Source organism: Taudactylus pleione, unplaced genomic scaffold, assembly GCF_031769625.1.
Source record: "Taudactylus pleione unplaced genomic scaffold, aTauple2 ptg000847l, whole genome shotgun sequence".
Lineage (NCBI taxonomy): Eukaryota > Metazoa > Chordata > Amphibia > Anura > Myobatrachidae > Taudactylus > Taudactylus pleione.
This window is the reverse complement of record NW_028285249.1, coordinates 199,093-223,179: the sequence shown is the minus strand read 5'-3', so window position 1 is coordinate 223,179 and position 24,087 is coordinate 199,093. Positions and strand designations below refer to the sequence as shown.

Genomic DNA, 24,087 nt, shown 5'->3' with positions numbered 1-24,087 from the left:
GCACGGAGTAGTAGGGTCTGTATAATAGACGGCACGGTGTAGTAGGGTCTGTATAATAGACGGCACGGTGTAGTATGGTCTGTATAATAGACGGTACGGTGTAGTAGGCCTCTGTATAATAGACGGCACGGAGTAGTAGGGTCTGTATAATAGACGGCACGGTGTAGTAGGGTCTGTATAATAGAAGGCACGGTGTAGTAGGCTCTGTGTAGTAGGGTCTGTATAATAGACGGCACGGTGTAGTAGGGTCTGTATAATAGACGGCACGGTGTAGTAGGGTCTGTATAATAGAAGGCACGGTGTAGTAGGGTCTGTATAATAGACGGCACGGTGTAGTAGGGTCTGTATAATAGAAGGCGGTGTGTAGTAGGGTCTGTATAATAGACGGCACGGTGTAGTAGGGTCTGTATAATTAGAGTAGGGGGTTGGCACTGTTACATGACCTGAAGTTTATTGCTGCTTAGAGTACCTCTCCTCCCACTCAATTTGCCCCCTGGGTGCAGTGACGCCCCCCTCACCCCTCTCACAGGGGATTAAGAAGAGATCAGAAGAAGGCTCAGCCTCCCCCTCTATACAGCGGCCGGCCGGTGTCTGCAGCTACAGCCGTTAGGCTAATGACCCTCCCAGGAGACCCCACACTGAATGCAGCTGCTGACTACTGCGATGGGAGCCTAACCTGCAGGGTGCTCCCCTCTCTCACTGAGTGTTCTCTCTCTCTCTCTTACATGCAATTAGAGAGCTCCCTTCTCATTAGACAGTGGTACTTCTCCTGATGGGAGTACCTTTATCAGACAGTCAATGCAGCCAGGTGTAGTAGCAGGTATTATTACCTTAGTGTGTGTAGTGTCACCCTGCTGTACCCTGGCACCTCATCCGCAGAGTGCGTGTGCGTTGCATTGTTACCCCCTGAAAGCTGAGCTGGATGGTAACACAACCCCCTGGGATTGCCTGTATGAACAATCTCCTGTAAAATGACACTTGAGACGCTTTGAGAACAATTCAGTACTTCTTATTAAAGGTACAGTGCCAGGGCGTAGACTCGGCTACTGCTGCTCTCCGCGGCCCTGTCCTGCGTGTCCCATACATGTGCCCCACGGGAGCTGTTAGCGGACTGATCACATCACTCACATGAGGGAGATTACAGCCTCCTTATCTGCTGTTTGCTGATGGGACAGATCCCCTTACAGCCATTTACCACCAATCAATTCACTAAGGACTTGCGGCGTGGACACCTCATGCCTCGGGAGGCATCCTTTTGAATTGTGACCCAAAACATGGCTGGCGGCACCGGGAGATACTGGTACTTTGTGTTGTTGTGTGCTTTGCCCTGTAGCTAGGCTGGTTATTCTGTCCAGGGTCCCTGCACCCAGCCGGGAGGTGGCGTCCCTGCACCCAGCCGGGAGGTGGCGTCCCTGCACCCAGCCGGGAGGTGGCGTCCCTGCACCCAGCCGGGAGGTGGCGTCCCTGCGCCCAGCCGGTCTCTTTAAGATGTTACATACTGGGACTTGTAGTTCCACAGCAGTTTATTAGCCACATGTTGCCTACGCCTAGTGTTAGATGAGGGCGTGGTGGCTTGGGAGGTGGCACATGCCATTATAACCCCTCAGCGGGACGATCGGGCACTTTTTCTGTACTATTCCTGTCAGACTGTAGTATTATTGTATGATGGAGGTTTCTCGGTCACTGTGTAAAGTTTAGGTAGAAGACGGAGGTGACGTCGCCGCTGCCGTGTAATGGGACGCCTGGCGAGGTGATAAATACACTCTGTTATCAGTGGTGACTCATTACCGCGGCTCTGGAATACGATATGAAGCGTTATCACTGTTTATGTTGAATATTGCGCCTTTGCCTGTTCTGACGTTCCCAAGACTGTGAGCGAGGCCCCAGCAGAGCCCGTGCAATAGGGGAGGGGTCTGTCACAGAGGGGTCACCTACGTTTCTCTGCCGCTTCCAGTGCCAACAAAGTTATAATCTCCTGGCTGCTACCCAGGATTCACACAGCGGTCATGCAGTGACACCCCCCCCCCCCCCTCCTCTGTCTGTGGGGTCCACCGTGCCGCAATACAGTCATATGCCTGGGATACAGGAGTATACACCTGGGACTCATAGGAGCCGTGCAGTGCCCCCCCCCCCCCTGTCTGTAGTCTACACCGTGCCGCAATACTGTAATATACACCAAAAGTTATGGGATAGCAGTATGTAAGGGTAATAGTAGGTGGCGTCACCATACTGTGACATCTTGGAAATGCCCAGTCCTACATCAGTTGTAAGCTGACATCGCGAGTCAGTGTGAACACCGGCTAGGCTGCTTATGGCAAGGCGACGGGAATTATCGGAGTTGGAACAGGGAGTGATAGCGGGTGCATGACGGATAGGACATTCAACAATGCTGGATCTACGGTGTCACGTGTGTACCGGGAATACCTCATGGAAGGCGTTACTAACCACCGTGGACAGCGCAGTGGCCGACCACGAGTGCTTAATGATTGTGACCAGCTGCGTCTGGCCAGAATTGTCCATGGTAGCACAAGCGACACTGGCTCGCATCACATTCACTGCAGGAGGTACCAGCCTCTTATCCAGCATGGCAGAGCAGCGCCCCTTAGCTTCCATGGGATAAGGGAGCAGAAGACCCACCAGAGTGCCCCTGTTACCACTACGACACCAGACACAGTGCCACACCTGGGCTGGCAACATGTGGCGTGGTCCGATGAGTCACGGTTCCCGTTGTTTCGGGCTGATGCTAGGGTAGGTGTGGGGTGTGTTCACGTTTCATGGGCTGGGTCCGGTAACCGCTACGTTGCATTGCTTAATGAACATTTGCAGCCTTAATGGACTTCATGTACCCCCACAACGATGGAATATTCCAGCAGGATAGTGTACTGTGCCATCGGTCCCAAATTGTCCAGAATTGGTTGAAGGATCAGCCTGGAGGGTTCCGACAAATGGTGCAGCCTCCACGTTTCCCTGGCATGAGCCCAATCGAGCATTTATGGGACGTGGTGGAGAGGGACATTCGCACCCAGGGTCCTGCACCTACAAATATCAGAGAGCGGTGGGAAGCAGACGGCATGGGTCACCATCTCCCCAGAGGTCTCGCGTCCACTTGTGGAATCAGTGCCACGTCGAGTTGCTGCGCTTTGCCGGGCTAGAAGGGGTCCTACACGATACTAGGCATCTATCCCCGGACTACTTCTGTGTACAGATACATGCTATATACAGCCCTACTGTAGTGATATACACCCGCATACAGTTATATACAGATTACAGCTGCATACCCGTATATATAGTGATATACACCCGCATACAGTTATATACAGATTACAGCTGCATACCCGTATATATAGTGATATACACCCGTATACAGTTATATACAGATTACAGCCGCATACACGCGGTATATAGTGATGTGCACCTGGCTACAGTAATATACAGATTACAGCCGCATACCCGTATATAGCGATGTACACCCGTATACAGTTATATGCAGATTACAGCCGCATACACCCGGTATATAGTGATGTACACCCGGTATATAGTGATGTACACCTAGCATACTGTACTATACAGCCAGGTAAGTGTATGGTGCTGTATAACCATTATACAGGATGTGTAATACAGACAGGAAAGGAGTCATATATACCTGGATGACTGGACCCTGAGTGTCACACAGTACTTATCATGTATGTAGCGTGATCGGATCAGCCAGGTAAATCCAAACACGCCTGCGATTTGGAAGGAGCAGAGAGCACTAGTACTGACAGGACGCATTGCATAGTAATTCCCATGTATTACGTGAGTCACAGGGAATAATTACTTCACACTGAGTAACAATATTCATATTGGGGCGAAAGAAACTTCAGCAGACTCCTGGGGGAAATTGAATTGTTGCTCCGATCGTGCGCGGGTGCCGCCGGAACTCAGATTTCTGCGCTCACCCTCCTGAGGTGGCGAGCAGATATCCACGAAAAACGCCGGTCTTTTGGGTGCCCAAATGGCAGTTTAGGCACTCTAACCAAGACTTTAGACGAGTTTAACAGCTTTACGCATCTGAAGCTGCTACCTTTGGGCTCGATAAGCCAGCAAAACAATTGAATAGCTCTGCGGACGCCCATTACTTAGGGGCTATAACTATGGCGACTTGTGGCGACTCCCCTGGCTGTGGCGGCTTGTGGCGACTCCCCTGGCTGTGGCGGCTTGTGGCGACTCCCCTGGCTGTGGCGCCTTGTGGCGACTCCCCCGACTGTGGCGCCTTGTGGCGACTCCCCCGACTGTGGCGCCTTGTGGCGACTCCCCCGACTGTGGCGCCTTGTGGCGACTCCCCCGACTGTGGCGGCTTGGGGAGTCGCCTTGCGGCGACTCCCCTGGCTGTGGCGCCTTGCGGCGACTCCCCTGGCTGTGGCGCCTTGTGGCGCCTCCCCCAACTGTGGCGCCTTGTGGCGACTCCCCCGACTGTGGTGACTCCCTCCGACTGTGGCGCCTTGTGGCGACTCCCCCCGACTGTGGCGCCTTGTGGCGACTCCCCCCGACTGTGGCGACTCCCCCCGACTGTGGCGCCTTGTGGCGACTCCCCCCGACTGTGGCGCCTTGTGGCGACTCCCCCCGACTGTGGCGCCTTGTGGCGACTCCCCCGACTGTGGCGACTCCCCCGACTGTGGCGCCTTGTGGCGACTCCCCCGACTGTGGCGCCTTGTGGCGACTCCCCCGACTGTGGCGCCTTGTGGCGACTCCCCCGACTGTGGCGGCTTGAGGTGGCGCAGGGATGTAATTCACGTGTCACTGACATGTCTGATCTGGTGACTTATTTCTTTGTTGTATGGGAAGGGGCTTCATCAGGCCCTCTGTACCCCCCCCCCCCCTGGGGCTTCCAGCACAACCCTGAGACAAGAACCTGAGCCGGGAAGTGGCTGAGCTATGTGGACAGAGTTTGCCCTCCTGTCATGTCTGTCCGCGCCCCCCTCCGGTGCATTCCTGTGACTTCCCATCACCTGTCTGTGGCCTGGGGCTGTCTGCTGACATCAGAGTAGCTGGAGACAGGAATGTAACCGGGAGAGAATGTCTGGTAACCGGCCCTGTAGCCTGCAGTGGTACCTGCCAGCTTGACCGCTTCCCACACTCTCACCTCTGCTTCTCCTACTTATTTTCCAGCTGCAGTTACCGCTCCCCTCAGACGGGCTATGGGGGAAATGAGGGGTGGGCTGTGTGGTTGTGTTGGAGCATCTGATGCTTGGGTACTGTATGTTCTCCGCATACCCCCCCATGGTGGGTGTCGGGAATGTCTCTAATATATGGCGCGGGCACTGTAAACCCCTTGCCCTCCTCGCCAGCTGTGATAGAGCTGAGCTGCTAATTACAGGGGCTGGGATCCGTGGCATGAATCACGCCTGCTAATGACACGTCTTTGTTACACGCTGCTCACGCGATTACATTGTGTGGAAGGGTGAAGCGGAGGTATCCCTAGTTATGGGAGCTGTTCCTGTGTATATGACTGATAGGATGAGTAGTATATGTATATATTTCTCAGGGAACAGGGCAATGAAACTGCGGTCCCGGACAGGTAAGGATGGAGCAGAGACCTGAGACTGTGATATGAAGGCCGGCCCTGGGATTAGTGAAAGTTACCTGTCTGCTCTGGCACAGTCATTCAATCCAACCCCCGGGGGCAACGCTCTCACCGTCTGCCAAGCCTGTAATTACCCTCTCTCCTCCCCCGCTATTCCCCGGGCACCTGGGAACAGACACACCTAGACTGCGTCATGTCCTCTCTCTGCTCACTCATTTTAAGGTCCATTGTCCCACAGTGTGTTCCCTATGGGAGAGCTGCATAGAATGGCTGCGGAGGCGCGGGGGTCCCCTGGTGGCTGCGGAGGCGCGGGGGTCCCCTGGTGGCTGCGGAGGCGCGGGGGTCCCCTGGTGGCTGCGGAGGCGCGGGGGTCCCCTGGTGGCTGCGGAGGCGCGGGGGTCCCCTGGTGGCTGCGGAGGCGCGGGGGTCCCCTGGTGGCTGCGGAGGCGCGGGGGTCCCCTGGTGGCTGCGGAGGCGCGGGGGTCCCCTGGAGGCTGCGGAGGCGCGGGGGTCCCCTGGAGGCTGCAGAGGCGCAGGGGTCCCAGGACACAACATTGGAGGGAACCCATTTTCCATCATAGGGGGATAAATCCGTTATTTCGCCACGGTGCTCAGCAGCGCACATATCGGCCAATAAAGATACAGACGACATTGCCCCTCTGTACCAGCTGCTCACTGATCTCCCACAATGCATTGCTCTGCAGAGGAGATGCAGATGGAGCAGACTGTGTTACAGGTGTCCCTGTGTATCAGCCACTCCTGGCCGCAATCCAGTGTGATAGCAATTACACGGGACAATCACTTCTCTCTCACACCTGCTCTGTTTGTATACCGGCAGATAACACAACTACGTCACCATGTCACCCTCGTCCCCTGTGCCCCTCTCTCTGCCCCAGCCAGACACTACTGCGTTCCACAGTCAATATTTACCCACCCCACAATCTCAGCTTTCCATTACATATCACTAAATCTACAGAAAGCTACCGTGTACTCTGCTACACCGCGCTATGCCATCTGCTACACCGCGCTATGCCATCTGCTGACTAATACTGCTACACCGCGCTATGCCATCTGCTGACTAACACTACTACACCGCGCTATGCCGTGCTATGCCATCTGCTGACTAACACTGCTACACCATGCTGTGCCATCTGCTGACTGATACTCTGCTACACCGCACTATGCCATCTGCTGACTGATACTCTGCTACACCGCGCTATGCCATCTGCTGACTAACACTAATACACCGCGCTATGCTGCGTTATGCCATCTGCTCACTGACACTCTGCTACACCGCACTATGCCGTCTGCTGACTGATACTCTACTACACCACGCTATGCCGTCTGCTGACTGACACTCTGCTACACCGCGCTATGCCGTCTGCTGACTGACACTCTACTACACCGCGCTATGCCGTCTGCTGACTGACACTCTGCTACACCGCGCTATGCCGTCTGCTTACTGACACTCTGCTACACCGAGCTATGCCATCTGCTGACTGATACTCTGCTACACCGCGCTATGCCGTCTGCTGACTGATACTCTGCTACACCGCGCTATGCCGTCTGCTGACTGATACTCTGCTACACCGCGCTATGCCGTCTGCTGACTGATACTCTGCTACACCGCGCTATGCCGTCTGCTTACTGATACTCTGCTACACCGCGCTATGCCATCTGCTGACTGATACTCTGCTACACCGCGCTATGCATCTGCTGACTGACACTCTGCTTCACCGCGCTATGCCATCTGCTGACTGACACCGCTACACCGCGCTATGCCATCTGCTGACTAATATTCTAATGCACCACACAGTATAATTTGGTGATATAGTGTAATCTGTAGTGACCTCTCACCTTCTGTATCACTGTATGTTCCTGTACTGTTATCATGGTATAATCTATATGTCCCCTTATTGTACAGCGCTGCAGTATATGATGGTGATATAGTGTAATCTGTAGTGACCTCTCACCTTCTGTATCACTGTATGTTCCTGTACTGTTATCATGGTATAATCTATATGTCCCCTTATTGTACAGCACTGCAGTATATGATGGTGATACAGTGTAATCTGTAGTGACCTCTCACCTTCTGTATCACTGTATGTACCTGTACTGTTATCATGGTATAATCTATATGTCCCCGTATTGTACAGCACTGCAGTATATGATGGTGATACAGTGTAATCTGTAGTGACCTCTCACCTTCTGTATCACTGTATGTACCTGTACTGTTATCATGGTATAATCTATATGTCCCCTTATTGTACAGCGCTGCAGTATATGATGGTGATATAGTGTAATCTGTAGTGACCTCTCACCTTCTGTATCACTGTATGTTCCTGTACTGTAATCATGGTATAATCTATATGTCCCCTTATTGTACAGCACTGCAGTATATGATGGTGATATAGTGTAATCTGTAGTGACCTCTCACCTTCTGTATCACTGTATGTTCCTGTACTGTTATCATGGTATAATCTATATGTCCCCTTATTGTACAGCACTGCAGTATATGATGGTGATATAGTGTAATCTGTAGTGACATCTCACCTTCTGTATCACTGTATGTTCCTGTACTGTTATCATGGTATAATCTATATGTCCCCTTATTGTACAGCACTGCAGTATATGATGGTGATACAGTGTAATCTGTAGTGACCTCTCACCTTCTGTATCACTGTATGTTCCTGTACTGTTATCATGGTATAATCTATATGTCCCCTTATTGTACAGCGCTGCAGTGTATGATGGTGATATAGTGTAATCTGTAGTGACATCTCACCTTCTGTATCACTGTATGTTCCTGTACTGTTATGATGGTATAATCTATATGTCCCCTTATTGTACAGCACTGCAGTATATGATGGTGATATAGTGTAATCTGTAGTGACCTCTCACCTTCTGTATCACTGTATGTTCCTGTACTGTTATCATGGTGTAATCTATATGTCCCCTTATTGTACAGCGCTGCAGTATATGATGGTGATATAGTGTAATCTGTAGTGACCTCTCACCTTCTGTATCACTGTATGTACCTGTACTGTTATCATGGTATAATCTATGTGTCCTCTTATTGTACAGCGCTGCAGTATATGATGGTGATATAGTGTAATCTGTAGTGACCTCTCACCTTCTGTATCACTGTATGTTCCTGTACTGTTATCATGGTATAATCTATATGTCCCCTTATTGTACAGCGCTGCAGTATATGATGTGATATAGTGTAATCTGTAGTGACCTCTCACCTTCTGTATCACTGTATGTTCCTGTACTGTTATCATGGTATAATCTATATGTCCCCTTATTGTACAGTGCTGCAGTATATGATGGTGATATAGTGTAATCTGTAGTGACCTCTCACCTTCTGTATCACTGTATGTTCCTGTACTGTTATCATGGTATAATCTATATGTCCCCTTATTGTACAGCGCTGCAGTATATGATGGTGATATAGTGTAATCTGTAGTGACCTCTCACCTTCTGTATCACTGTATGTTCCTGTACTGTTATCATGGTATAATCTATATGTCCCCTTATTGTACAGCGCTGCAGTATATGATGGTGATATAGTGTAATCTGTAGTGACCTCTCACCTTCTGTATCACTGTATGTTCCTGTACTGTTATGATGGTATAATCTATATGTCCCCTTATTGTACAGCGCTGCAGTGTATGATGGTGATATAGTGTAATCTGTAGTGACCTCTCACCTTCTGTATCACTGTATGTTCCTGTACTGTTATCATGGTATAATCTATATGTCCCCTTATTGTACAGCGCTGCAGTATATGATGGTGATATAGTGTAATCTGTAGTGACCTCTCACCTTCTGTATCACTGTATGTTCCTGTACTGTTATCATGGTATAATATATATGTCCCCTTATTGTACAGCGCTGCAGTATATGATGGTGATATAGTGTAATCTGTAGTGACCTCTCACCTTCTGTATCACTGTATGTTCCTGTACTGTTATCATGGTATAATATATATGTCCCCTTATTGTACAGCACTGCAGTATATGATGGTGATATAGTGTAATCTGTAGTGACCTCTCACCTTCTGTATCACTGTATGTTCCTGTACTGTAATCATGGTATAATCTATATGTCCCCTTATTGTACAGCGCTGCAGTATATGATGTGATATAGTGTAATCTGTAGTGATCTCTCACCTTCTGTATCACTGTATGTTCCTGTACTGTTATCATGGTATAATCTATATGTCCCCTTATTGTACAGCACTGCAGTATATGATGGTGATATAGTGTAATCTGTAGTGACCTCTCACCTTCTGTATCACTGTATGTTCCTGTACTGTTATCATGGTATAATCTATATGTCCCCTTATTGTACAGCGCTGCAGTATATGATGTGATATAGTGTAATCTGTAGTGATCTCTCACCTTCTGTATCACTGTATGTTCCTGTACTGTTATCATGGTATAATCTATATGTCCTCTTATTGTACAGCACTGCAGTATATGATGGTGATATAGTGTAATCTGTAGTGACCTCTCACCTTCTGTATCACTGTATGTTCCTGTACTGTTATCATGGTATAATCTATATGTCCCCTTATTGTACAGCACTGCAGTATATGATGGTGATATAGTGTAATCTGTAGTGACCTCTCACCTTCTGTATCACTGTATGTTCCTGTACTGTTATCATGGTATAATATATATGTCCCCTTATTGTACAGCACTGCAGTATATGATGGTGATATAGTGTAATCTGTAGTGACCTCTCACCTTCTGTATCACTGTATGTACCTGTACTGTTATCATGGTATAATCTATATGTCCCCTTATTGTACAGCGCTGCAGTATGTGATGGTGATATAGTGTAATCTGTAGTGACCTCTCACCTTCTGTATCACTGTATGTTCCTGTACTGTAATCATGGTATAATCTATATGTCCCCTTATTGTACAGCACTGCAGTATATGATGGTGATATAGTGTAATCTGTAGTGACCTCTCACCTTCTGTATCACTGTATGTTCCTGTACTGTAATCATGGTATAATCTATGTGTCCCCTTATTGTACAGCACTGCAGTATATGATGGTGATATAGTGTAATCTGTAGTGACCTCTCACCTTCTGTATCACTGTATGTTCCTGTACTGTTATCATGGTATAATCTATATGTCCCCTTATTGTACAGCGCTGCAGTATATGATGGTGATATAGTGTAATCTGTAGTGACCTCTCACCTTCTGTATCACTGTATGTTCCTGTACTGTTATCATGGTATAATCTATATGTCCCCTTATTGTACAGCGCTGCAGTATATGATGGTGATATAGTGTAATCTGTAGTGACCTCTCACCTTCTGTATCACTGTATGTTCCTGTACTGTTATCATGGTATAATCTATATGTCCCCTTATTGTACAGCGCTGCAGTATATGATGGTGATATAGTGTAATCTGTAGTGACCTCTCACCTTCTGTATCACTGTATGTTCCTGTACTGTTATCATGGTATAATCTATGTGTCCCCTTATTGTACAGCACTGCAGTATATGATGGTGATATAGTGTAATCTGTAGTGACCTCTCACCTTCTGTATCACTGTATGTTCCTGTACTGTTATCATGGTATAATCTATATGTCCCCTTATTGTACAGCACTGCAGTATATGATGGTGATACAGTGTAATCTGTAGTGACCTCTCACCTTCTGTATCACTGTATGTTCCTGTACTGTTATCATGGTATAATCTATATGTCCCCTTATTGTACAGCGCTGCAGTATATGATGGTGATATAGTGTAATCTGTAGTGACCTCTCACCTTCTGTATCACTGTATGTTCCTGTACTGTTATCATGGTATAATCTATATGTCCCCTTATTGTACAGCGCTGCAGTATATGATGGTGATATAGTGTAATCTGTAGTGACCTCTCACCTTCTGTATCACTGTATGTTCCTGTACTGTTATCATGGTATAATCTATATGTCCCCTTATTGTACAGCACTGCAGTATATGATGGTGATATAGTGTAATCTGTAGTGACATCTCACCTTCTGTATCACTGTATGTTCCTGTACTGTTATCATGGTATAATCTATATGTCCCCTTATTGTACAGCACTGCAGTATATGATGGTGATATAGTGTAATCTGTAGTGACATCTCACCTTCTGTATCACTGTATGTTCCTGTACTGTAATCATGGTATAATCTATATGTCCCCTTATTGTACAGCACTGCAGTATATGATGGTGATATAGTGTAATCTGTAGTGACCTCTCACCTTCTGTATCACTGTATGTTCCTGTACTGTTATCATGGTATAATCTATATGTCCCCTTATTGTACAGCGCTGCAGTATATGATGGTGATATAGTGTAATCTGTAGTGACCTCTCACCTTCTGTATCACTGTATGTTCCTGTACTGTTATCATGGTATAATCTATATGTCCCCTTATTGTACAGCGCTGCAGTATATGATGGTGATATAGTGTAATCTGTAGTGACCTCTCACCTTCTGTATCACTGTATGTTCCTGTACTGTTATCATGGTATAATCTATATGTCCCCTTATTGTACAGCACTGCAGTATATGATGGTGATATAGTGTAATCTGTAGTGACCTCTCACCTTCTGTATCACTGTATGTTCCTGTACTGTTATCATGGTATAATCTATATGTCCCCTTATTGTACAGCGCTGCAGTATATGATGGTGATATAGTGTAATCTGTAGTGACCTCTCACCTTCTGTATCACTGTATGTTCCTGTACTGTTATCATGGTATAATCTATATGTCCCCTTATTGTACAGCGCTGCAGTATATGATGGTGATATAGTGTAATCTGTAGTGACCTCTCACCTTCTGTATCACTGTATGTTCCTGTACTGTTATCATGGTATAATCTATATGTCCCCTTATTGTACAGCACTGCAGTATATGATGGTGATATAGTGTAATCTGTAGTGACCTCTCACCTTCTGTATCACTGTATGTTCCTGTACTGTTATCATGGTATAATCTATATGTCCCCTTATTGTACAGCGCTGCAGTATATGATGGTGATACAGTGTAATCTGTAGTGAGCGGGGTCCTGTCACCGTCTCTATGTTGTGTTATGGGACATGGACAGTACTTTATGGTTCGGGATATTTCTTGGTACATTGATGTCCGGCTTCTGTTTCCGCAGTTACACTTATGAACACGAAATTGGAAACCTCAGACCTTCGGTGGACGACATTTCCCAAAGTTGACGGGCAGGTATATAATGTTTCCCCATTCTGTTTATTACACCAGTAGGAATTATATTACTCTTATGTCGCCTAATGGCAGCAGTAATTATATTACATATTTAGATAATTCTCTGTAGTTATGTCCTCTCGTCCTTTCTGGTCAGGTCCTAGTGAACGGAGATTAAGTACCAGCCACTCAGCTCCTAACTGCCATGTCACAAGCTCTGTTTGAAAAATGACAGTGAGGAGCTGGGTGGTTGGTACTTTTCGAGGCTTAGAGTGCTGCCCGTGTCATGCTAGAGTGCCGCACCCGGATCCTGTCACTGTGGAGGAGTCGGCACTTTAGTGTCTCCCTTCACCAAGAGACACCCGGGTGCGGCCCGCACGCCCCTTGTGAGGTCACTGATTATTGGCTTTTTTGCATGTACATACACCCCCTCCCCTGACCCTTTTATTTCTAGGTAACTCTAGGGCAGGAATAGTAAAGTACCCCCGCTATAACTGGGAGGTCCCGATGGCGGTGCCCCCGCTATAACTGGGAGATCCCGATGGCGGTGCCCCCGCTATAACTTGGGGGATCCTGATGGCGGTGCTCCCGCTATAACTGGGAGATCCTGATGGCGGTGCCCCCGCTATAACTGGGAGGTCCCGATGGCGGTGCCCCCGCTATAACTGGGAGGTCCCGATGGCGGTGCCCCCGCTATAACTGGGAGGTCCCGATGGCGGTGCCCCCGCTATAACTGGGAGGTCCCGATGGCGGTGCCCCCGCTATAACTGGGAGCTCCCGATGGCGGTGCCCCCGCTATCACTGGGAGCTCCCGATGGCGGTGCCCCCGCTATCACTGGGAGCTCCCGATGGCGGTGCCCCCGCTATCACTGGGAGCTCCCGATGGCGGTGCCCCCGCTATCACTGGGAGCTCCCGATGGCGGTGCCCCCGCTATCACTGGGAGCTCCCGATGGCGGTGCCCCCGCTATCACTGGGAGCTCCCGATGGCGGTGCCCCCGCTATCACTGGGAGCTCCCGATGGCGGTGCCCCCGCTATCACTGGGAGCTCCCGATGGCGGTGCCCCCGCTATCACTGGGAGCTCCCGATGGCGGTGCCCCCGCTATCACTGGGAGCTCCCGATGGCGGTGCCCCCGCTATCACTGGGAGATCCCGATGGCGGTGCCCCCGCTATCACTAGGAGATCCTGATGGCAATGCCCCCGCTATAACTTGGGGGATCCTGATGGTGCCTCCCCCGCTATAACTGGGAGATCCCGATGGCAGTGCCCCCGCTATAACTGGGAGATCCCGATGGCAGTGCCCCCGCTATAACTGGGAGATCCTGATGGCAATGCTCCCTCTATAACTTGGGGGATCCTGATGGTGCCTCCCCCGCTATAACTGGGAGGTCCCGATGGCAATGCCCCCGCTATAACTGGTAGATCCCGATGGTGGTGCCCCCGCTATAACTGGGAGATCCTGATGGCAATACTCCCTCTATAACTGGGAGATCACGATGGCAGTGCCCCCGCTATAACTTGGGGGATCCTGATGGTGCCTCCCCCGCTATAACTGGGAGATCCCGATGGCAATGCCCCCGCTATAACTGGGAGATCCTGATGGCAGTGCCCCCGCTATAACTTAGGGGATCCTGATGGTGCCTCCCCCGCTATAACTGCTTGCACTCACTTTGTCTCTCTTTCGTCTAGTGGGATGAAACTTCTGGCCTGGATGAGGAGCACACACCTGTCCGTACCTATGAAATCTGCAACGCTCACCTGTCGGGTCAGAACAACTGGCTGCGGACTAATTACATCAGGCGGGGTCCTGCCCGCCACGCCTATGTGGAGATTACATTTACCATGATAGAGTGTGCGTCCATGACCAGAGCTGGTCGCTCGTGCAAAGAGACCTTCAACCTTTACTTATACCAAACCAACTCCGACTTGGCCAGCGACCACTTCCCCCCTTGGATGGAGAACCCGTGGATCAAGGTGGACACGGTGGCAGCCGACACTCTGGGACGGGCAGCTGGACGTGGGAGTGGAGGCTCAATGAGGTCCAACGTCAAGACTCTGCGTTTGGGTCCTTTGAAGGACATTGGTTTCTACCTAGCCTTCCAAGATCAGGGGGCCTGCATGGCGCTGCTTGCTGTCCGTGTCTTCTATCGGTTATGCCCAGCTGTTGTGGCATCGCTGGCAAGATTCCCAGAGACGGTGTCAGAAGGGCTCGTGGTGTCGGCTGAGGGCAGCTGTGTGGAGGGTGCTGAGGGCTCTCTTGGGAGACGTCCCACCATGTATTGTCGGGAGGATGGGGAGTGGGCCAAACCGGCAGCCGGAGAGTGTGTGTGCGCAGCAGGACGGGAGGAGAAGGAGGGTCGCACCAAGTGCACAGGTGAGAGGCGGGTGATATGAGGGCAGAAGATGGTACCACGATCCGCTGACGTTACGCTGCTCCCATGTACAGTACACACGGCACGCGTGGGCTTTAGGGGCAGGGATAGGGGGTTGGGAGTGAGGAGGTAAAGTCCTTTCCCTTATGAGGGTCTCTCCTGTGCTCCGCATACAGCACAGAGAGAGGAAGGAGGTGGTGGGGGAGGGGTATAGCTGCCCCCTGTCAGAGGTGTCACAGACAGGAATGTCAGGTATGTGTGAGGAGGGGGCAGGAAGTATGAGGAGGGGGAATGAGACTCGTGTAACTGCCAGCACTAGAGAGACCACTGCTCATTATTACTGGGGGGTACATATATAACGCTCAGGTATCCACCGCGCTGTACTGAGACCCTCATCAGTCCCTGCCCCAGTACAGTCTATATTCCCTGTACAACTACACATCCCAGCATGCCCTAACAGCAAAACTATTGTCAAGGCATGCTGGCATGTGTAGTCCCACAACAGCTGGCGTTCCACTAGGGTTGTTATTTTTTTTTCTCAGAAGCCAATTAACCTTTTACGGTGTGAAAAGAAACCCTCACAATACAAACTCCACACAGATAATGCTTTGGCCAGGATCTGAATTCATGACCCCTCAGGACTGTAAAGCAGCCATCCCCAGAGACCAACGCTCATTAACCCCTCTCCTGCCATCCCCAGAGACCGACGCTCATTAACCCCTCTCCTGCCATCCCCAGAGACCGACGCTCATTAACCCCTCTCCTATCATCCCCAGAGACCGCCGCTCATTAACCCCTCTCCTATCATCCCCAGAGACCGCCGCTCATTAACCCCTCTCCTATCATCCCCAAAGACCGACGCTCATTAACCCCTCTCCTATCATCCCCAGAGACCGCCGCTCATTAACCCCTCTCCTATCATCCCCAGAGACCGCCGCTCATTAACCCCTCTCCTATCATCCCCAGAGACCGACGCTCATTAACCCCTCTCCTATCATCCCCAGAGACCGCCGCTCATTAACCCCTCTCCTATCATCCCCAGAGACCGCCGCTCATTAACCCCTCTCCTATCATCCCCAGAGACCGCCGCTCATTAACCCCTCTCCTATCATCCCCAGAGACCGCCGCTCATTAACCCCTCTCCTATCATCCCCAGAGACCGCCGCTCATTAACCCCTCTCCTATCATCCCCAGAGACCGACGCTCATTAACCCCTCTCCTATCATCCCCAGAGACCGACGCTCATTAACCCCTCTCCTATCATCCCCAGAGACCGACGCTCATTAACCCCTCTCCTATCATCCCCAGAGACCGACGCTCATTAACCCCTCTCCTATCATCCCCAGAGACCGACGCTCATTAACCCCTCTCCTATCATCCCCAGAGACCGACGCTCATTAACCCCTCTCCTGCCAGTAGAGGAAGACTCATTAATCCCTCTCCTGCCATCACAGAAAGACTCATTACCCCTCTCCTGCCATCTCTAGATACCAGTCATTACCCCCTCTCCTGCCATCTCCAGAGACCACCAGTCAATAACCCCTCTCCTACCAGCACTCGCTACCCATTAACCCCTCTCCTGCCATTTCCAAAGACTACGGCTCATTAACCCCTCTCCTACTATCTCCAGAGGTCTGCCGCTCATTAACCCCTCTCCTGCCAATACAGGAGGAATCCTTTTACCACCAGAGACCACCACACACTTCACCCTTCATCTTCCAGCTCCTGTCATTATTTGTGTAACTATTCTACTTATACCAGACCTGGATTACAAATGTGTGGGCGGTGAGACGGGGAAGGACTTGGGTATACTGGAGGACGCACCGCAAAGTATCCAGTGCCAGGCAGCGGGTGCAGAGGAGCATAAAAAATGGGGCTTGATAGGATGGCATCGCTCCGCCAGGCAATCGCAGATGAGCGTCGTGTATATATATATACACACGCACGCACACACGCGCATATACATACATACATACATACGTTGAGTCTCCCATATCCAAATGTTGCGAAATACAGATTTTTTTTTCTTCGCATGACTGAGATAGCGACACCTTTTGCTTTTTGATGGTACAATGTACACAAACTATGTTTAAGGCACAAAATTATTACAAATATTGTATAAAATGACCTGCAGGCTGTGTGTATAAGGTGTTTATAGCACATAAATGCATTCTGTGTTTAGATCTGGGTCCCATTCCCAAGATATCTCATATGGTGTCACACATAGGGCCTGATTCAGAGCCGCTCGCACGATGTGTATGTAAATTGCGTAGGCAGTGCTGTCGCACAGCAATGCATTAGCACACCCAGTATTTCTTATAGAGCGATCATATAGTGTAGGCAGACACCCACCAGCCTGTCTTAAGACGCCCACTTGTGCACGTCATGCCCAGAAAGTGTATGCAACCATCGGTACATCGGGTAACATCGGATGCTATCGCAGCGCTTGAGCTTGACCATACCCTGCCGTAAGCACTGCGAGCACTAAAGTGTAATAACCAGCCCGGTGACGTGTACTATGACGCTGTCCTATAATTATACACACCTCTAACACGCCGCTGAGATGCTCAGGCACGCCTGCGTTTGCACCTCACTCCCCCGTTTGCAATGGCCAGCCCCTGTTACCACCTACAGACGGCTTCCCCTGTCACTCACTCTGCTGGGCTGTCTATGCGCAGCGAGCGAACGCTTTGTAAACTTTCGCTAAGGTACGCGCACATTGCATAACATCGGCAGCAGCGAGAGTATGCATCTTAGCGAGAGGGTCTGAATGAGCTCCTTAGTCCACAATCTGGAATATTCCGATATCCACAATACCCCTGGTCCCAAGCATTTTGGGTATGGGAGACTCAACCTGTAAATAGTATATATAATTATATGTGCAGTTTTATAATGGGACACAAATCAGACAGACCATCGCTCATCTATCCCCCTCATACTGTACCATCAGACAGACCATCGCTCATCTATCCCCCTCATGCTGTACCATTAGACAGACCATCGCTCATCTATCCCCCTCATGCTGTACCATCAGACAGACCATCGCCCATCTATCCCCCTCATGCTTTACCATCAGACAGACCATCGCTCATATATCCTCATACTGTACCATCAGACAGACCATCGCTCATCTATCCTCCTCATACTGTACCATCAGACAGACCATCGCTCATCTATCCCCCTCATGCTGTACCATCAGACAGACCATCGCTCATCTATCCCCCTCATACTGTACCATCAGACAGACCATCGTTCATCTATCCCCCTCATACTCTACCATCAGACAGACCATCGCCCATCTATCCCCCTCATACTGTACCATCAGACAGACCATCGCTCATCTATCCCCCTCATACTGTACCATCAGACAGACCATCGCTCATCTATCCCCCTCATGCTGTACCATCAGACAGACCATCGCTCATCTATCCTCATACTGTACCATCAGACAGACCATCGCTCATCTATCCCCCTCATACTGTACCATCAGACAGACCATCGCTCATCTATCCCCCTCATACTGTACCATCAGACAGACCATCGCTCATCTATCCCCCTCATACTGTACCATCAGACAGACCATCGCCCATCTATCCCCCTCATACTGTACCATCAGACAGACCATCGCTCATATATCCTCATACTGTACCATCAGACAGACCATCGCTCATCTATCCCCCTCATACTGTACCATCAGACAGACCATCGCTCATCTATCCCCCTCATACTGTACCATCAGACAGACCATCGCTCATCTATCCCCCTCATACTGTACCATCAGACAGACCATCGCTCATCTATCCCCCTCATACTGTACCATCAGACAGACCATCGCTCATCTATCCCCCTCATACTGTACCGTCAGACAGACCATCGCTCATCTATCCTCCTCATGCTGTACCATCAGACAGACCACTGCTCATCTATCCCCCTCATACTGTACCATCAGACAGACCATCGCCCATCTATCCCCCTCATACTGTATCAGACAGACCATCGCCCATCTATCCCCCTCATACTGTACCATCAGACAGACCATCACTCATCTATCCCCCTCATGCTGTACCATCAGACAGACCATCGCTCATCTATCCCCCTCATACTGTACCATCAGACAGACCATCGCTCATCTATCCCCCTCATGCTGTACCATCAGACAGACCATCGCTCATCTATCCCCCTCATACTGTACCATCAGACAGACCATCGCCCATCTATCCCCCTCATACTGTACCATCAGACAGACCATCGCCCATCTATCCCCCTCATGCTGTACCATCAGACAGACCACTGCTCATCTATCCCCCTCATGCTGTACCATCAGACAGACCATCGCCCATCTATCCCCCTCATGCTGTACATCAGACAGACCACTGCTCATCTATCCCCCTCATACTGTACCATCAGACAGACCATCGCTCATCTATCCCCCTCATACTGTACCATCAGACCGACCATCGCTCATCTATCCCCCTCATACTGTACCATAATACAGACCATCGCTCATCTATCCCCCTCATACTGTACCATCAGACAGACCATCGCTCATCTATCCCCCTCATACTGTACCATCAGACAGGGAACCAATACCCCTGCCTGCATTTCGTCCAGGGTCCCTATAACCCCCTCAGTTGCCTCTATCCTCAAACTTCTGCTCATTTTCCGCCTTTACCCAGGAAATACTAATTTAACCCCTCAGATGCCAGAGTGATTACAGAGAAGATTTTTTTTTTTTTAATTACCCCCAGAGCTTACACTCTAATACGTTTCTTTTTGTTTCCGTAGCTTGCCTCCCAGGATATTTTAAGCCTGGCGTTGGGGAGATGCCATGCCAACTCTGCCCATACAACAGCCAGTCTGGAACCGGTGGGACCACAGCGTGCACCTGTAAACTGGGATTTTACAGGGCCCCTGGCGACCCAGTAACTGAGCCCTGCGCAGGTAAGTCGTCTGAGTTACTGCTTTAGAGAAACCAGCACACAAAATGATTAGTAAGTGGTGGGATCTGCCATGTTGATTACTTGCTACAGTGAAACGGCGCCTCCCTGTGGCTAAGTGACAAACATCCCAATGCTCGCTCAGTATTACTGTGACACAATGTTCAGGCGTCTCTGGGAATAGGGATTATACAATGCACCTTTCTTTTTTAGCGCCATATTAATACACCGATCTGCTTTATATAAAGGATAATGTGTTAATGCATGTGGAGTTGGGGCACTGTATATATTTGTAAAATTAGTTTTTTTTTGTTTGTTTTTTTTTTCAATACCGTCTTTCTGTCCTCTAGCTATTCCGTCTGCCCCCCGCAGTATCGTCGCCAACGTGAACGGATCCACCGTGGACCTGGAATGGAGCGAACCCCTTGACTCTGGCGGGCGGAAGGACTTGTTCTATGAGTTGCAGTGTACAGAGTGCTCAGGGGGTGTGGGCTGTATCCCCTGTACCCATCTCTCCTTCTTCCCCCGACCTCAGAAGCTGACGGAGAGCAAAATCCGGGTGTCGGGCCTCCGCCCCCGTGTTACCTACACTTTTCGAGTCCTGGCCCTAAATGGCGTGTCTGAGCTCAGCGGTGTACCGGCAGCAGGCGAGGAGTATAACGTTACTACCGACCGTGACTGTGAGTCGGCCACTGACGCTCCTGACGGTATTTGGACACCTCACGGAACCAGTAGATTAATATGGTTTCTTCCTCCCCCTGTGCAGTACCTCTCCCGGTAACCGGTATCCAGCAGATTGCCGCCTCCGAGTCCTCCTTATCTCTGCGATGGAACCTGCCCCTCCCACAGCGATCTCCAAACAGGGGGAATATTCTGGATTATGAAGTCAAATACTACGAGAAGGTGAGAGGTCACGTCAGCGGGGGGTGGTGTTTGCGGGGTCTCCTCCTCCTTGTACAAGGGGGCAAAATGGAGGATCACTAATTCTTCACTCTCAACAGGATAAAGAAAAGCCCCTGATCATGTTCCTGAAGACCCCGGGCAGCCAGGCTGAGCTGAGGGAACTCCGCGCTGGGGTTGTGTATGTGGTTCAGGTGCGAGCCAGGACCGAGGCCGGATATGGGGCGTTCAGCAGTGACACCCTATTCCAGACGCTACCAGTGGGTAAGTGAGGGGTCAGCTGGGCACATCTGATATTTCTATCCTTACTGTATACTTACACCGGCATCTCTTGTCCCAGACCCAGAGAAGGCTCAGCCGCAGGTGGAGTTAATCGCTGGGACGGCTGGTGTCGGCGCGGTGCTGGTGCTCGCAGTTATCATCGTCGCTGTGGTTTGCGTTAGGTGAGACGGCTCTGCATCCAGTTTGATGATCTCCTTGGTCTAAACCCAGTTCCCCTTCCTGCTCAAAGCCGAGTTCACCAGCTCCCACACACCGCCATAGTTCGGTGTACACGTCCCCTGAGAGGCTGTGTGTCCGAGACCGCGAGAACGAACTCGTTTTTGCAAGATGGGGAGCTGCTTCCTTTGTACTTTCTTGATGCCTTATACTAAAGGCGCATGTTGTAAATGAAGTAAATGGTTACAAGCATGGGCAGGAATAGGATGTGATTGTATGTGGCGTGTGTCTGCCGCCAACCAGCCTGCACCTTACGGTACTTCCCGCTTAGTTTGTGTCTGTGACTTGTGGCGCCATTGTGCCCCAGTATCTGTGTGGTGACCGTTCTGCAGACCCCCATTCTCTAAGACCCCTGTTTATCTGTCCTTACAGGAAGCACGGGGGTAACAAGGAGCCGGAATACTGCGACAAACCTGGGCAGTACCTCATCGGACACAGTGAGTGTATATTCCCAATATACGGATATTGTCAGCCCCCAGAGCGCTATAATACAGTGCTTTTATATCGGGCTGGGAACTGTGTCCTGTGCGTCATTCTCTATAAGACGGAATACGATACGTTTTGTGTATTAGTCACCCATGTTGTATTTGATGAAGCCTGCGATCTATGGGCTGTCCTGTAATATGTTTTTACTGATGATGTTAGTTTGTGTATTACGCCTCGGTTAGTGCATATGCTCTTGTATATCTTCTATGTAGTCGCTGAAGTTCCTGCAAATGTATAATATCGTAATAATATACAGTAGGAGCCCCACTGTCTTCTATGTGACAACGTAGGGGGGTGGTAAGTAACGTGATAATCACATAAACCATGCAGGACCCTTATGTATAGCGCTGGGTTTGAGTCATTTATTTCCTTTCCTTGAGATAATAAATTTGAGCAGCCCCAATACCACCGACGGAAACCCCCAATTCTGTTTTTTGGTTTGTTTTTTTTTTTAACACAATTTGGCGCTCGTGCCACAGTTCAATACGACGATGTCTGTACTTTCCAGAATGTGCCAGCTCCGACACACAGTGACCGATATTAATGTCACGGGTCCTGGTAAGAGCTTCCGCGCAGTAACGATCCATCTGTTTTCTGCACAGTTCTTGCCAGTTGTCCCGCTGTGCGACTATTCATTATGTCGTCCTGTTCTAGACACCAAGTTATACATCGATCCGTTTACCTACGAAGACCCCAATGAGGCCGTGAGAGAGTTCGCCAAGGAGATAGACGTGTCCTATGTGAAAATTGAAGAGGTCATAGGAGCTGGTGAGGACCAAACGTGGGGAAGGTGGAGGAGACCTAGTGACCACAGGGGAAGGGGGGATATTTGACCATACCACATGGCCGGTAATATGCGTCACCGCGGTGGGGGATTTTATATACATAATGGTCTATCTCCCCGGCAGGTGAATTTGGGGAAGTATGTCGGGGGCGCCTGAAGGTTCCAGGGAAGAAAGAAAACTATGTGGCCATCAAAACTCTGAAGGGCGGTTACACGGAGCGCCTGCGGAGGGAGTTCCTGAGCGAGGCCAGTATCATGGGGCAGTTCCAGCATCCCAACATCATCCACCTGGAGGGAGTCATTACAAACAACTGCCCCGTGATGATCATCACCGAGTACATGGAGAACGGGGCCCTGGATTCCTTCCTCAGAGTGAGTCTCTCTTGTTCTTACGGCCATCGCTTCCTCTTCAGCTGGAGACGCAGCATCGGATTGGCTGCCACATGTCAGGGGGGGGAATGTGACTTATAATGAAATTACTGGAGGATGGTTCAGTGCAGAGCGTATGATAAAGAAGGGTCTGAGGGAGGGTGGCATGATGGAAGCGGGTCTGAGGGAGGGTGGCATGATGGAAGCGGGTCTGAGGGAGGGTGGCATGATGGAAGCGGGTCTGAGGGAGGGTGGTATGATGGAAGCGGGTCTGAGGGAGGGTGGTATGATGGAAGCGGGTCTGGGGGAGGGTGGCATGATGGAAGCGGGTCTGAGGGAGGGGGGTATGATGGAAGCGGGTATGAGGGAGGGTGGCATGATGGAAGCGGGTATGAGGGAGGGTGGCATGATGGAAGCGTGTCTGAGGGAGGGTGGCATGAGGGGAAGCGGGTCTGAGGGAGGGTGTTATGATGGAAGCGGGTCTGAGGGAGGGTGGTATGATGGAAGCGGGTATGAGGGAGGGTGGTATGATGGAAGCGGGTATGAGGGAGGGTGGTATGATGGAAGCTGGTCTGAGGGAGGGTGGCATGATGGAAGCTGGTCTGAGGGAGGGTGGCATGATGGAAGCGGGTATGAGGGAGGGTGGCATGATGGAAGCGGGTATGAGGGAGGGTGGCATGATGGAAGCGGGTATGAGGGAGGGTGGCATGATGGAAGCGTGTCTGAGGGAGGGTGGCATGAGGGAAGCGGGTCTGAGGGAGGGTGGTATGATGGAAGCGGGTATGAGGGAGGGTGGTATGATGGAAGCTGGTCTGAGGGAGGGTGGCATGATGGAAGCGGGTATGAGGGAGGGTGGCATGATGGAAGCGGGTATGAGGGAGGGTGGCATGATGGAAGCGGGTATGAGGGAGGGTGGCATGATGGAAGCGGGTATGAGGGAGGGTGGTATGATGGAAGC

At 50.3% G+C, this 24,087-nt stretch overlaps 1 protein-coding gene across 3 annotated transcripts in view; it reads left to right on the top strand.

Annotated features, from left to right (window-relative positions):
- EPHB4 (EPH receptor B4) overlaps window positions 1-24,087 on the top strand; it is a 189,765-nt gene that overhangs the window by 133,153 nt on the left and 32,525 nt on the right. For all 3 annotated transcript variants that reach the window (XM_088458700.1, XM_088458699.1, XM_088458701.1), the window contains 10 exons: window positions 12,734-12,804; window positions 14,473-15,157; window positions 19,941-20,096; window positions 20,443-20,772; window positions 20,859-20,995; window positions 21,094-21,256; window positions 21,333-21,435; window positions 21,863-21,927; window positions 22,631-22,744; window positions 22,885-23,132. In XM_088458700.1, coding sequence (XP_088314826.1) covers window positions 12,734-12,804; window positions 14,473-15,157; window positions 19,941-20,096; window positions 20,443-20,772; window positions 20,859-20,995; window positions 21,094-21,256; window positions 21,333-21,435; window positions 21,863-21,927; window positions 22,631-22,744; window positions 22,885-23,132 — 2,072 coding nt within the window. The remainder of the gene's footprint in view (window positions 1-12,733; window positions 12,805-14,472; window positions 15,158-19,940; window positions 20,097-20,442; window positions 20,773-20,858; window positions 20,996-21,093; window positions 21,257-21,332; window positions 21,436-21,862; window positions 21,928-22,630; window positions 22,745-22,884; window positions 23,133-24,087) is intronic.